The 16,271-nt window shown below is 48.6% G+C and overlaps 1 protein-coding gene across 1 annotated transcript in view; it reads right to left on the bottom strand.

The window, feature by feature from the left end:
• Nucleotides 1–16,271, bottom strand: part of LOC144248839 (uncharacterized) — a 167,276-nt gene that overhangs the window by 135,548 nt on the left and 15,457 nt on the right. Inside the window, exon 3 of the mRNA XM_077790820.1 lies at nucleotides 3,637–4,618. Coding sequence (XP_077646946.1) covers nucleotides 3,637–4,618 — 982 coding nt within the window. The remainder of the gene's footprint in view (nucleotides 1–3,636; nucleotides 4,619–16,271) is intronic.

The raw sequence follows: 16,271 nt of genomic DNA, 5'->3' as shown, positions 1-16,271 counted from the left end.
GGTACCCCCTTATATCCAATAAAAGAGTGCTTGGCTTCCCCCCTCTGGGTGGAACATCTCACAATAGGATGGTGTTATGTTACCAGCCCTGCATTGAATCAGTCAATGGCCCATTAGCAAACCATTACCTCTTAGGAGCAAAACCAGTTCTTGGAAAAGATAACAAAACCTGTCCAACAGGTTTGCCTTCAACAGATGGCAAATAGAATACAAGCTTATCTTACAACCCAGGACAGATGGACAAATCCTGGCTTGGGGGAAAAACAAAGGGTGAGCACCTTGGTCCTGCTGCCCAAGTCCAGCTCGAGAAGTCACCACCCTGTTCACAGTTGGATGGGCCCAGACTCTGCTCATCTCCAGAGTCCCCCACTCCTCCAGGCTGCTGGGATCCCCCAGCTCCAGGATTGGCCATTGCTGCTCTCCCCACTCCGATGCCAATTGGAACCCCAAAACCAATGTCCCCCCCAAACTGTTACCACTGCCCCAGCCGGTACAGAGATCACTACAGGAACCCTTCACAAGTCTCCAAAGGGGCATCTGCGTCTCACCTTTGGGGCAATGCAAGATCCAAATATCCCTTTCCCTGCAAAAAAAACTCCCAGAAATCCCCCAATGGATTTGGGGTGAGATCCCCCTCCCCACTTACCTGCAGGATCTGGGGGAGTAAATGCTGCCATGACCAGGGGAGCTGCAGACTCAGCAGAAGGGCAGGCAAACCATGTGGATCTGCTGCGGTTCCTCCTCTTCCTCCTCCTGTTCCTGTTCCTTCTTTTCCCTAACCTCCTCCTCATCTCTCTCTCCTCTTCCTACTGCTCCTCCTCCCTGACCACCCCAGATCCCCCTTTCCTACCCACCTCTCCCCCATGGCTGCAGCACCAGTGTTTGGGTAGAGGGAACCTCCCATGAGCCCCCCAGGTATGGGCAGGGGGCTTGGGGACCCACCCAGTGCAGATCCATTCCCCCCTCCCAGAGCCTCACGGAAGTCACTCCAGGGATCAAGTGATGGGGACACTAAGGGATCCCCATGGAACCACCCATTTTTGATCCCATCCCCACCCTTCCCTCCCCACTCCCATTGTTCCCCCAACCCAAAGACCCCTCCCAACTCAATCTGAGGGTCCCATTCCTCTCCTGGTCAGAATCCTCTTTTCCCCTGCTTTCCCACCCCTTCCCCATTGTGCCTCCAGCTCTACCTCTCACCCCTGGGCTTGGATTTGGGGATCCAGGCCCCTCCTGTTCAGTTTGGGGATCACATCCCCCCTTTCCCTCAATTCAGGCAGCTCCTGGCAGCTTTTTCCTGGGAGGAATCCCTGAGTTTTGGGACTTTTAGGATGTAGCTTAGGAGGAGGACAGCTCTGTTGGGCTTTCCCCTCCCTGTTGTGGCCCCTCAGCTGTTCCCGACACCCTGGGGGTGCTGGGATTTCCCTCCCAGGGACAAGGACGTTCATCCCCTTCCAGGAGCCCAATGCCCAGCTGGGGCTCCAGGTCAGGGGTCCTTGAGCAGCTGCCCCAGAACCTCCACCAGGTTCTCCCAGCGCAGCCGGAGCCGCTCGGCCTGGGCTCCCCAAAGGCCTCAGCAAGGTCCAAGTCCTGCCCAGGAACCCTCAACTCCCTCAAACCCAGCATCCCCCTCATCCCCTGCAAGTTCCTCCCATGGCACCGGCCATGGCCATGTCCCCACTTGTCAGTGGCCATGTCCCACCATGTCCTCACCCATGGCTGTCTCCCCACCATGTTTCCATCCCTGTCACTGTCCCCCATGTCTCCATCCATGCCTGTGTCTCCCCATGTCCCTAGGGATGGCCCTGTCCCCCTCCATGTCCATGCGTGCCCATGTCACTCTCCATGTCTAATGCTTTTTCTCTTTTTGAGCCTGGTCTTATAAGCTCTCAGAGATAAGCATTATACCCTTGATAGCTCAGCTACCTCAGGTGGCATAAAACAAGCAGGATGGCTCATGTGACAGTGTTGGGAATAAAAAGTTTTAATAAAAGGCAAAAATAAAAAAGCTTTTTACAGAGAAAAGCCAAGTCAGGGCAGAGGCTCTTGCTCTTGCTAAAACACTTCACTAAAGCAATTAACTTCTTTTGTTCTCTTCTTTTCTAGGGAATTGCTTAGGTGGGACTTTTTGGCTCCTGTCCAGTTAGCTACCCTTAAGTTTGAGGTGAAGTCCCAGAGGTCCTATGAGGTGTCTTTCAACCAAATTGAGGAGAGAAACACCTGGCCTTTTGTCCTTTTTAAGGGAACAAAAGGTAACTTGTCTACTCTGTCAACAGAGGGCACATTCTTACACGTGTCCCACCATGTCTGTGTCCTACCATGACCACATCCACTAACTTAGTTCAATGTCTATTTTTACTTCAATATTGGATATTTTAAAGGGATAAAGAGAAATGAAAACAAAATCAAGGCCAAAAGAAAAAGACTTCCATGTCCATGCCAGCTGAGGATCCACGTGCTTGGGTGGAGGGAAGAACCTTTTTGGTGGAGTTTCTACCCCATTGTCTCCAAAATCTTGGTCTTTTCCCCAGTTTTTCCACCATCTGGCTGCAGAAGACACCCTTGGGCAATAGGAAATCAAAATCGTGGAATCCCTGAAGTTGGAAAAGACCTTGTCCTGGTTCAGAGCAAATTTGGGAGAGAACCTCCAAAGGGATTCCTCTGGAAAGCAGATTCAATTGGCTCCTCCCCCAGCCAGTTTGGGAAAAGTATCTCCTTGGAGAACAGTGGAAAAAACTGTTTTTTAAAGAATAAAACCTAAACAATATTAAACAATAAAACCTCTTGCTGCTCTAAAAGATAGACAAACTCAGGAAGTCCCTCCGTGGGTTGTAGCTCAGCTCCCTCAGTCTCTTATCAGTCCCTCCGGTGCTGGAAATGCCACAGTCCAGGCCTGGCCCGCTGGGCCACAGGTGTGAGCTGCCGGTGCTCTTCTGGGTGTTCAGGCCAGAGCAGGTTTAAACAGGTCCAAAGAAAAGGGAAAAGCAGCCACAGTCCAGGGAACTTCTCTGCCACAGCTAGCTAAAACTAATTAACAGCAAAGGAGAGCTCTGTACCTCTGTCTGTCCATCTGCAGACAACCCGGCCCAGGAGCAGGAATGTGGAGGAGTGAGTGCAGTTTCTGAAAACAAACTCTGCCCTTCTCTCCCTCCTTTGTTCTTGGAACAAGTCTTAAAGGTGCAAAAATTATAATTCACTATAAACAGAACAGACAACTGGAGATACAAGCATCATATAGTCAACCTAGGACATACCTCCAAGACCATTCAGTATTCCTTGATGCCACCAGAATATAGGATTGAATGCAAAAGATTTTATGGAGTTGGAAGTCATTAAATCTGCTCTCCCCAAGGAATTCTCATTGTTGGTCTGTGCCCCAATGGATGTTCCTGCCACTGGGTTTATCTAGGTGCCCGCAGGGAACGAGGAAGATGTGGAGCCTCCCAGCCAAGTGTCTTCCCAACACAGATAACCAGGCCCATAGATCACCAAGACTGCCCAATGAAGGTCACTCAGGATCATCCATCATGGATCCTCCCATAGGGAATGGAGCTGGGAGGAGCATAAGAAGCTCTTCCCACCCTTGGGGAACTCACAGGGCTTCCCCCCTTAGTGGCGCCTCCGTTGGTGTTTGATCAATTTTGATCTCTCTGAGAAGCTCTTCCCACATTTCCCACACTCGTAGGGCCTCTCCCCGGTGTGGATGTGCCGGTGCTCGGTGAGATTGGTGTTGTGCTTGAAGCCCTTCCCACAGTCGGGGCAGCGGTAGGGCCTCTCCTCGGTGTGACTCCGCTGATGTACGAGGAGACTGGAGCTGATCTGAAACCTCTTCCCACACTGGGAACACTCGTAGGGCTTCTCCCCGCTGTGGATGCGCTGGTGCTTTCTCAGGTCTGAGTGCCACCCATAGCTCTTCCCACATTCCAAGCAGGTGTAGGGCCGTTCCCCAGTGTGGATCACCTGGTGCCGAATCAGGGCTGAGCTTTCCCTGAAACTCTTCCCACATTCCCCACACTTGTAGGGCTTTTCCCCAGTATGGATCTTTTTGTGTTCCGTAAGCTGGGAGTTGAGGCTGAAGCTCATCCCACACACCCCACACTCGTAGGGCTTTTCTCCAGTGTGGATCCTCTCATGTCTCCTCAGGCCAGAGCTCTGCCTGAAGCTCTTCCCACATTCCCCACACTCATAGGGTTTTTCCCCAGTGTGCATCCTCTGGTGTTGCATCAGGTGGCCCTTCTGGCTGAAGCTCATCCCACATTTCCCACACTCAAAGGGCTTTTCCCCAGTGTGGATTACCGAGTGCTGCATCAGGCTGCTCCTCTGGCTGAAGCTCTTCCCACATTCCCCACACTCAAAGGGCTTTTCCCCAGTGTGCATCCTCTGGTGTTGGATCAGAATGGAGTTCTTGCTGAAGCTCCTCCCACACTCCCCACACTCAAAGGGCCTCTCCCCGGTGTGGAATCTCTGGTGAAGTCTCAGGCTGGAGCTCCAGCGGAAACGCTTCCCACATTCCTCACACTCGTAGGGCCTCTCCCCAGTGTGGATCACCTGGTGCTCGATCAGGTTGGAGCTCCGGCTGAAACCCTTCCCACATTCCAAGCACTTGTGGGGCTTCTCCCTGCCACGAGGCTTCTCCACCAGCTCTGAGCTCTGGCTGGATCTCTGCCTGCCTTCCTGGTTCAGGGGGGCTCTTTCCTCCCTGCAGCTCCCTGGGCTGGGTTTGCTGCCACTCCTTGTGCGGGATCTCCAGGGCTTTTCCTCCTCCTCCATTTCCTCCATTTTTATTCCTCCCCAGGAATGAAAAATCCTGGTCTGGGGGAAAAAAAAAAGAACAGAGCATCTTGGACTGGGAGTTCCTCCTGTCCCCACTTCATCTCACCAAGTCATTGGGCATTGTGTGTCTATAAGAACCTCCAAAACACCAAGGTTCAGCATAAAAATCCTCAAAACTTTAAGACACAGATCAAAACCTCCCCAAACATCAAGATTCAGTAAAAAATTCCTCCAAAACATAAAGATTCAGCCCCTAAAAAAAATAAAGCACCAACATTTAACCCAATAAAGCTGAGAAATGCCATGATTCACTCCTGTGAAAATCGTGGAACCCCTCAACAGTCACGTGCTGCATGTGGGGTGGCAATGCTCCTGGGGCTGAGGGGAGGCTATATATACAAGGAGGGATGGAACCTCGTGGTGATCCTTGTTTCTGCTCCTCCTCCTCCTCCTGTGTCCCTATTCTTCCTCACACTCCTCTTCCTCTTCCTATTCCTCCTTCTCCTGCACAATCCCACCCTCTCCTGCCACCTGCATCCTTTGACCATTCTGTTCCTCAAGCCTGCTTCTCCTTCCCTTCTCCTCCTGCCCCCAGGCCCAGCACCCACTGCCGGCTCCCTCTTCCCCCCAGCCCCACCGCATCCCAGCGCAGGGGCAGGGATGGAGCTGGGGCAGGTCGGGCTGGGGCAGCGCTGGGCTCTCGGCCGCTCCCGCCCGCACTCGGTCCCCACTGCAGCCGCTCCCGCCAGGACAGCGCGGGGGGGCCCGGCCTTGGCGCTGCCCCACTCCCACCTCCCCAAATTCCCCTCGCGGGGCCATGGGGCCGAGGGGGGGCGCAGGTGGGGTCCAGGTGGGGAATGCTGAGATAATTTCAAGAGTGGGTCCCCAAGAAGAAGAATTGGAATTTGTGGTAGACACAGGGGCAGAATTAACCTTTCTGTTAAATATTCCAAAAGGTTATAGTGTAAGCAAAGATACTGTAAAAGTAACAGGAGCAAAAGGAGAGAGTTTCACAGTACCCGTTATTAAAAATGTGGTAATAGAGGGAGGAACTAGATTTTGGATGAGGGATGTTTTCTTGGTCCCAGGGGCAGGTAGCAATTTATTGGGACAAGATTTACAGGTGAAATTAGGAATAGGGGTTGTTCCAGAAGATGGGAAGATGACAGCTAGACTTTTAAAACTAGGCCAGGAGGATGGAAGAAGAATTAACAAGGAAGTTTGGGCTGGGGAGGGAAATAGGGAAAGATTAAATATTGACCCCATAAAGATTACAACTGAGGAAAAAAAATTGTCCCATATGTGTACGGCAGTATCCTGTATCTTTAGAAGGACGGGAATGTTTAAAGCCAGTAATAGAAGGACTAATAAAGGATGGACATTAGAACCTTGTATGTCTCCCCATAATACCCCAATACTCCCAGTAAAGAAGCCTGATGGGAGCTATAGACTGGTACAAGACGTAAGGGAGGTTAACAAAGGAACTCAGACCCGCTATCCAGTGGTACCAAATCCTTATACTCTTTTCAGTAAAGTTCCTCCCCAGCATCAGTGGTTTAGTGTAGTGGACCTTAAAGATGCCTTTTGGGCTTGCCCATTAGCCCAGGAGAGCAAGTTATCTTTGCTTTTGAATGAAAGGACCCACTAACTGGAGAAAACAGCAATTAAGATGGACAAAACTACCACAGGGGCTTACAGAATCCCCAAACTTATTTGGACAAGCTTTAGAAACAATACTACAAACTTTCCCCACTCCCCCTGAAATACAAATTATCCAATATGTGGATAATCTTTTACTTTCTGGGGAAGCTGAAGCTGAAGTTAGAGAGGCTACTATAAAACTTTTGAATTTTCTTGGGGAAAAAGGATTAAGGGTATCAAAAGGGAAGCTGCAATTTGTAGAATCAGAGGTAAAATATCTTGGACACTTGCTTAGAAAGGGTAGTTGGAAGCTCAACCCTGACTGAAACACAGGGATTCTATCCCTTCCCCCTCCCTCTTCAAAGGGGGAAATCAGAAAGATACTCAGATTATTGGGATATTATAGATTGTGGATTGAAGGATATACACAGGCAGTAAAATTTTTGAATAAAAAAAAAATTGACAGAGGGAGATGATATAAAATGGACCAAAAAGGATAATGAAAAACTAAGAAAACTGAAGTTAAAACTAGCCCCAATATCAACTTTAAGCTTACCTTCACTAGCAAAACCCTTTTATCTGTATGTAAATGAAGAAAAGGGGGTAGCTCAAAATAGGGTTTTGTTTCAAGAGTGGGGAGGAGTAAAGAGACCCGTGGCTTATTTATCAAAGATGTGGGATCCAGTAAATCAAGGCTGGCCAGTGTGTATTCAAGCTACAGCAGCTACTGCAATCCTGGTAGAGGAAAGTCATAAACTGACTTTTGGAGGTAAATTAATTGTGTGCACACCTCATGCAGTACTAAATTTCTTCCAATTTGCATTGTGATTTTTATCTTGAAATACATATCTTACTGTACTAACTTTGAAAAACTAGTTTACAGCTGTGACATAGCAAAACCTGCTATTAATTTGAGTCAATGCAGGCTGTTCAATCAAGTGTTCTCAGTGTGTAAAGTTAAAATAAAGGTAACACCAGCTGCTTGGTAGGTCAATGAGAAACATTTTTCCTTCCAACCAGTCCTTTTTCATGTACCCAAATGTGTTTTGCTTTCTTCGTTTTTTTGTTTTGTTTGTTTGCTGTTTTTTCTGGAAGTGCTAACTACTTGCAGTGTATCTAGAACAGAAATTAAAATTGTGCATACAAAACACTTGTAAAAAACATAGGGCTCATTTTTTCCCAGAATGGGAGGTGGCTACATATAGAAAAGGGAAACTACAAAGCTAGATGAAGAAAAAGTTTCAGTATCTTCTAATGTAAACAGTTTGTTACTTCCAGCGTCACAGTGGGTGTGTGACACACACATATGAAAAAGATGGTGAGGGAGATCTCTGTTTACTACAGTTTCCTATTTCTTGAATGAGTTAGAGAGCTATGAAGCAATTGTGATTCCTTGTGTGGATTACCCAGGCCTGCAGGGAGGGCTTGGCCATGGTTCCCTCTGTGCTGCAGGCAGCCCTGCAGCGTGGCAGCAGTGGCTTGCCTCTGGGGAGTTTGCAGGCAGGGTGCTCCAGCACTGCAGTGCTCAGGGGCAGTTTCCTACTTTGACACCAAAGCTTAAATTCAAGAGTGCCTCTTCCCATCCAGTTATTGTTTGTACTGTAAGAACCTCTTCAGAGAGTGTCTCCTGGCAGTCAAAAAGAGAGTATTGCAGAGATAAATTCCTTACTTGCTGTCTCCCCCACTGTATCCACATTTTGTCTATTCCCTCTTCAAATTATAGATTGGTAAAACTCATGCTCTGTGTCCTCAGATGCCCTTCCCAAATCAAACCTTGGCTTCTTTGCAAATTATATTGCACTAACAAGCATTGCCTTAAATTTTTTACTGCAGGCAAGATCACTTCAGAAGTAAGTTTTTGTTTACCTTGTTCCTACAACCCTTTCAAGCTTGTGAATGGAAAATTGTGACAGCAAAATAAGTCTTTAGTTTTAGCACTGTCAGCTGTGGGTAGCTGGTAGCCCTTGGTGGAGGGTGCAGTGAATTAAAGGCCTGCAGAGCACACATAACAACAGTAATTAAATTTGTAAGGAAGTTGAAAAAGGAGGGAGAGGTGATTGGCAGACTCACCTCTCCAGGATGTAGGACTAATGTTAGAAAGTGGACTGATATTGGAATGTGGATGTTGAAATGTGAAGAGAGAAAAAGAGGGCGAAAGAGAGAGAAAGGGAGAAGAGAGAAGAAGAGAGAAAAAGAGAAAGAGAGAGAAAGGGAAAGAGAGAGAAAGAGAAAGAGGGAGAGCGAAATATGCCCCAAAGTCCCCATACTGCAGCTATTTGTAAGTTCTCCCCCATTCCTGCTAGACAGAGTGACAACAAGGGGAGGGGAGTGAGGAAGTACAGTCAAAGGCAAAGCTGTGAAAAAGAGGGAGAGCTGGACCACCAATAGAGATAAGATCAAAGCAGAGATAGCTGACTCTCACAATGTGCTTTATTTTTTTAAACAAGACTTCTTTTTTTTCCTTCTGATTTTTGTTGTTAAGGAAAGGAGGCTTTTGTTTTGAAGAATGGGGCTGTAAGACTAAAACAGTTGGATGTTGCCTAAAAAGCAAAAAACCAAGAGATGTGATATATCTTGTGTTAAATTTGGGCTAGTCTTTTTTTATTTAACTAATTATAGCTCACAAGAAGAAGAATTGGCCTCTGCAGCAATTAGCACAGCTGGATACAAGAAGAAGAAGCAGCTATAGAAAAAGTTTTTAGTTAAACCCAGAAAGTTTTGAAGAAAACTAATGGTGAAAGTTAATGCAGTATTGTTTTTCTTTTAACACTGTGTTATTAAGAAGTCCTTTCCAGGTACTACTAAAGCAGCAATCCCAACCATGGAAAAGAGGGTGAATTCATGCCAGCAAAATAAAAGAATTGGTGAAGAAACGTGAGGAATGGACTATCACATCTAAACCAGGTGATACCAAATTGACTTTCAACCAGGACTGGGTGGTAATGGTTTGGGAAGAGCCAAATGATCCAAGGCAGGTACAAAGAATAACACCTAACTGAGAAATAAGGCAAAGCTTGCATCACTGGTTCTAAGCCCTGCCTGAATAAGCCCTGAGACGCCTCCGACACCTCCTTGGCAGAGGAACACTGCCACTTCAAACAGGAGGATCGGGAGTGTTTGAGTCAAAGAGTTCTGATAGTCTGGCCTTAGCCTGTGACTTGTACAGGCAAGAAGGGAAATTGCCATTAATACTATGCTGTATACTTTATTTGATTCATCCCCATATTGGACATGGCAGCTGGGTTATAAGTGAATGTTTAAATTATGAGAATAATTGGCATTGTAGCTCACAAAATCTATGTTCTCGTGGCAAGAAGTATTGAGTACTGAATCAATCCCCTATACAGAAAGACCTCAAAAACTGAAGTAATAAATTGCTTTTGTAGATGGGGATTATCAATGCCTGTGGACTGAGAGATACCTGAGGAATGGTGGAAAACCACAGTTAAAAGGTGTCAAAAACAATTTGCCTGGAAATGAGTAAAAAAGGAGTGACAAGGGAAACAGAGGGCAAGCCTGGATTGAGCACTGCACTCACCAGCGAGAAGATCACACGTACCTGCTGTGGGCAGCAGCCCCACAGGCAGGGGAGGTGGGGGTATAAGCCATGCCAGACCTCTGTCATTCCTGTTTCTGTCTCTCATTTGTTGTCTTTTCCCTTCTGAGATAGCAGCAAGATCGTGTCACAAATGCTACAGAAAGTATCACATGGAAAGAAACCAAAGTTCCTTTTTGTTACACACACCCATGTCAACAGGCACTGTTATAACCCATCCAAATTAAGTATCTGCAGGAAAAAGGCGGAAAATTATCACATTACAAAGAACTTAGGAAAAAGTAGTAATACTTGGGGCATGGAATGTCCAAAAGGAGAGAGATGGATTTGTTTTACATTTGATCTTAGAAATATAGTCCAAGATTCGGTGAAGAGACAATTAGTAAAAAAAAGGTAAAACAAGCACAGCAGTCTAGCTCTGTGTTAACCCCAAATTATATCCTCAGTCATATTAAATTACTCCAAGCAGTTATAGAGAAGATAATAAACAAAGCTGCTCAGGCATTGGAATTAATATGGAGTCTGCAAAGCCAAACATCACCTGCAGTGCATTAAAATAGGTTGGCTTTACGCTAGTTATTGGCTAAAGAATGGGGTGTACAGACTGTTGAAAATAGATGGCAATGAGGATGTCATCCTGGAAAAAACAAAGGATATCAGAAAAAAATTATGACCCAGGTATCAGTCCAAAAATGGGAAAATAACGTTAAAAACTAGCAGGTGGGGTAATGTATTGAGAATGGGATGGTGGAAGAAATTAGGATTCTTCCTTTTATGTTACATGTCTTTTGATATTTCTTCTTTGTTTAATCCCATGTTTTATTTGATTACCAACAGAGTCCAAAGAAATCAAGAGGACAGGAAATATTCTTTATAAATCATTTGTCTTGAGCAGTAAGAAGTGGGATTGTGAAAAATGCATATTTATGATTGGCTTTTCGCAAACGTTACAATGAATATTATATATGTAATGTTAGAAAGTTATACTGTATTAATTCCCTTACGTATTGTGTTAAGTGTAGTTTTAGGTTACAACATTATGTTAAAATAGAGATTATGTATGTGGGGGGAGTTTTCTTTTTAGGAATGAGATGCTCCCTTCGAAGAACACCTAAATCTTCCAAAGGAGAGGAATTTATGGCTTCTTATCAGGAGAAGCTAATTTCTTCAGGCCTTGCTCAGACTTGAAGACGCCAGGGGATTAAAGGGAACAGTTGACATACAACAGAGTTTCTTGTTTAGAACAGAATGTATGCATAACCATGAAGGATGTATGACTATGCAACAAGTGTCTTGGTTTAAGGGTGATTCCTTTGTTCACAAGTCATGCTGTTCTTGACTTAGGGTCCGAGAGCATCTGGACATCCGTAATTCTTTGCTTTTTTTGTCTTGTAATTGTCCTAACTCTAATTGTATTATTATTTTTATAACCATTTTATTATTATTAAACTTTTAAAATTTTAAAAACCAAGTGATTAGAGTTTTTCAAAATTTTCAAAACTAGATGAGATTTAAAGGTGACCCTTTAACTCATAAACAATAAAGAAATGATTTGAAGGGGAAAAAAAAGCAGCAGGTTGTGGGGGGGGGGGCACAACTGAGGCTGCTGAAGGCTGCTGTGGAAGAGAAGCTGCATTCCAGGCACCCAGGAGGAGCTTCAGAAATGCAAATTAACACTGCTGGGGCAAACTGGGGACAATGTACCTGGCTCTTCTTGCCTGGGGCAGGAATTGGCTGATTCCCTCTGCCCCTCACCCCAAGCTCTGCCTGCTTGCACAGATGGAATCTGCACAGCTGAAGGCAGAGCCCATGCTGAGGATCTCTGACTCTGCAACAGAAATGGCTGAAGCTGCAAAGGGAAACAGCAAATGGAGAATGTTGTGAAAACTTCACTAAAATAAGGGGGGGATCATCCCTCTGCCCACTCCAACATCTGCTGTCACTGTCTGTGCTGTACAGGGTGTATCAGAGCACTGGGGGTTTTGCTAGAACAAGTTCAGGGAAATCAGTTGGAATTCAAGTATATGATGAAGGAGTAAGAAAAAAAATGGTCAATTGATGCAGCCCCAGCTTGAGGGAGCGCCCAAACATGGGGAAAAGATGAACGGCCCCCAGAACAAATCCTACAACACCATGGACCAGCCCCTGGGAACCAAAATGATTTTGTGAAAAATGCATGTTATATGGCTCTGTGCAGATAGTTACTACATGTATTATGTTATAATGATAACTTGTGCTGTATGAACATCTTAATAGTATGGTAAACGTAGCTTTGTAGATAAAATTAAGTTTTAGTACTTAAAAGAGAAAATATGCATGTGTGTGTGGGGGGGGGGGGTTAAGGAATGAGAACACCTAAATTCGCTCAAGGAACACCTAAATTCTCCAGACAAGAGGAATTTATGGTTTTCTTACTAGAAGAAGTTAATTTCTTCAGGCCATGCTCAGACTGGAGGATGCTGTGGGGATTAAAAAAAACAGCTGACATACAACAGACAGAGTTACTTGTTTTAAATAAAATGTATGCATAACCATGAAGGATATGTGAATATGCAACAGTGTATTTTTTTAGGGGTGATTCCTTTATTCACAAGGTATTCTTGTTGTGGCTTAAGTGCCCAAGAGAGCATCCGGACATCTGCAAGTCTTTGCTTTTTAATGTCTTGCAATTGTCCTAACTCTAAATTTTTATTAGTCTAATTGTATTCCTACTTTTATAACCATTTTACTAGTATTAAACTTCTAACATTTTAAAAACCAAGTGATTGGCGTTTCTCACAAATTCATATCAGGAGACAGAGAACCCATTTTTCATTTGAATGGCATAATTTGATTACAAGCTGTCCTCGGAATAAGAACCAACCAGACAGCTCCAGCTCCTGACCTTCCTGCCGACCAAGCCACTGAAATGAGGAACACAACATTTCACCAGGGGATGGGATCAGATTATCTGTTAGCAGAAAAAGGAGGAGTTTGTGGAAAACTAAATGGCTCAAACTGCTGTTGGCAAAGAGATGACGAGAAAACTGCTAAAAATTATAAGAAAGGAAATAGGAGAGCAGTTTATGTATTGGTCCAAACATGGAAAGGATGGGAATGGGACACGGTTTCCTGGCTCCCCGGCACACCAGGGGTTAAACGAATGCTGCTTCTCCTCTTCTGTGCTGCAGCAACTCTCATCTTTTTACCATGCTCCACACCTTGGCAGTGCAGCTCATCCAGCAGCTGAGCCAGGGCATGCAGGTGGCAGCCAGGCCTCCTGATCCACAAACGGCGACAAAAGGACAGGGAATGAGGGCACCGAGAATAATCCCAAAACCAAAGAGGACCCGGGAAGGACAAAACAGAGTCAAGGAGTGAATCTGCCTGGAGATAGGGCCGGGCACTTGTAGAGAAGGAAGCAACGAAAGAATCCATCAGTTCCAATAAATGTTAGAAATTGACCCAGACAGCTGCTCAAAGTCCCGCTACATTCCCGAACTTCGAGGAGAAGAACAAAGACTTAACAGAGCCATGAATATCGGCTGTTATACAAAAGGAGGGTGCACATTAACGAGGACAGGCTCCAGGCGCATCGGGAAGTCGGAACCTTCCAAGGAACTCAGCCGGTGGGCAAAGGCAGAGGGAGATCGGCCGGGAAAATGAGGATAAAAAGGAGGCTGCGGACTACAGCCACGGCAGAGAGCGCACGGCAAATGCCCCACGGCCTCTGCCCCTGCTCGGCAATAAAGTCACTTTGACAGGACTCCTCGCTCTCCGCCGGGCACACGAACCTCCGGCGACGGGAATTTCCCCGCCCGCTCCCGGCCGCGGGGCAGCCCCTCTGTCCTACCCACAGCAGCCGGGCCGAGCCAGCGCTGCTCCGGCAGCGGCTCCTGCCCGGCCCCGGCGGGAAGGAGACCGCGGGCAGCCGCTCCCGCAGCGCCCTCAGCCCGGGGCCGGCACGGGCCGGACACGGCACCGGCGAGCCGCCGGAGCCCCCTGCCGCCCCCTCCGCCCGCAGCCGGCCCCGAGCCCCCGCAGAGCCCAGCGCGGCTCCCACCTGCGCCGGGGCCGCCTCCGAGCTCCGCCGCCGCCGCCTCACCGCGCTCCGGCCGCTGCCGCCGCTGCCGGGCCCGCACAGCCGCTCGGCCAATGGCGGCGCTGCGCGGCCACGGCCGCCCTCAGCCCGCCGCCGGGGCCGCGCCGCGCCCCGCTCCCACCAATCAGCGCGCCGCAACCGCGACTGACGGCACCGGCGGCCAATGGCAGCGAGCTCGGGGCGGGCTCTGCGCACGGCCCCGCCTCGCCCCGCGCTCTCGGCGCCCCCGGGCTGCGTGAGGGGAAAGCCGGAGATGAGGAACAGCCCCGGCACGGGCCCGGGCCGAGCCGGGATTGAGCTGCCCACACAAACAAACTTCTCCGCGCCTCCCGCCACGGCTTTCCCGGCCCTGCGCCTCCCGTGCCTCCGCCTCTGCGGGAAGCCCAGGAGCCTCACTTCTCCTGCCCCTCGTTAGTGCATCAGAGCTTTGCTTTGATTTCCCCCGAAAAGGGAAACCTGCCCCAAGCCCTGTGGGTGGGTGGGGCAGGGGAGAGATTTCTGTCAGAAAACTCCAAAGACTCGGAGCAGGAGCAGGAGAAGTCAGTGCAGAGCCTTAAATGCAGCTTTCCCCACGCCTCCCTGCTCCCAGCTGCACCTCCTCCCCCGGCAGGGCAGGAGACAGGGAATGGGGCCATGCTCAGCTCATCCCCCGGGGCTTCTCCCTCTGCTCAGGGACAGGAGTCGTTCCCTGCTGCACCCTGCGCTCTCTCCCGGCCGAGACTTCTCCAGGAACTTCTCGGAGCGGAGTCCATCCCCTGGGCACAGCCCCCTCCGAGTGCTGCAGCGTGGGTCACTGTGCCACGGGCTCAGTCCTGCCAGGACAGGCTGCTCCAGCGGGGCCCCTCTGCCCGCGGGCTCACAGCCTCCTCTCAGGCATCGCCGAGCTCCAGCCCGGCTCCTCCAGGGGCTGCAGGGGATCTCTGCATCCCCATGGACCTGCAGGGGATCTCTGCATCCCCATGGACCTGCAGGGGGATCTCTGCATCCCATGGACCCGCAGGGGGATTGTGGCAGTCCAGGGCGTCGCTTTGGCTGCCTTGAAGTCCTGGGTCCCTGGCAGGGGTCAGGAACCCCCCTGTACGAACCGCCATAGACACTGTCTCTGATCTCTGTCCATGGAAGAGTTTTCAATCTTACAGGATGAATTACAAGCTCTGAGTGTTTGATATAAGTAATAACAAAGTGTGGCACGTGTCCAAAAGTAAAATTTTAGGATTCTAGATTAGGGGGCCAAAGGGGACAAGATGGAAGGAATTGGGTGTGTCTTGTCCTTTTTCTTTTTCATGCCCTCCTCGTTTCACTCTAGTGTTGGCATTTTTCTGTTGGTTTAGGCCGGGCACACACTGTCCAACGCAGGTGACAGATATTGGCACATTATTGTAAATATAGCACACGTACTTTCTGGTATTTAATGTTTGTAACATCCCACTGAGGGCAGAGCCCCACACGCTGCCTTGCAGGACAGAGCTGGGCAGGGCAGCAGAACATGTTAGAGATAAACAGAATAAACAACCTTGAGACCAGCACAGACCAATTATGGCTTCTTCTTTGGCAACCGGGCTGACAGAAACTTTCTACAATCTCGGAATCATCAATACCACAGATTCCAACAGGGGATCTCTGCATCCCCATGGATCTGCAGGAGGATTTCTGCAGCCCTACTGTAATATATGTTATGGAATAATTTGTGCTTACATAAAGTGTACAGGTAATAAGTTGTGCTTGTATAAAAATATTCTCAAAGTTATAAAAGACCACAAGCTGCAGCCAGGGAAAGATTGCAAAACCACAGATGGCAGCAGAAAGAAAGTCCTAATATACAAATGAAAATTTCCACCAGAACTGGAAGAATTTCACCAAAGAGCTGGGCATTTTGCACAGAACCGCCGGAATTGCACACAAAAATTCGGGAATTTCGCGCAGACCCGCCCGGATGGCGAATCCCGGAGCCGCCCGCAGCGCGCCCCGCACGGCGGGGGCGGGTCCCGCCCCTCGCAGCCCTCACCTGCCGCCCAGGTGAGCTGGTGCGGCTCGGCCGAGGTGTTTTGTGCCACTGCGGGAAGGCGTTCTCGCAGCGCAGCGCGAGCGGCGCCTGAACCCGCACCTGGGCCCGCGGCCTTCACCTGCGCGCAGCGCCGCGAGCGCTTCGGGATGAAACAGCGCTGCCGAGACATGGAACCCACCCCGGGCTGCGGCCCTGCACCCGCAGCACCTGCGAGC

Source organism: Lonchura striata, unplaced genomic scaffold, assembly GCF_046129695.1.
Source record: "Lonchura striata isolate bLonStr1 unplaced genomic scaffold, bLonStr1.mat Scaffold_92, whole genome shotgun sequence".
NCBI classification, from domain to species: Eukaryota; Metazoa; Chordata; class Aves; order Passeriformes; family Estrildidae; genus Lonchura; species Lonchura striata.
This window is presented reverse-complemented; position numbering and strand designations above follow the sequence as displayed.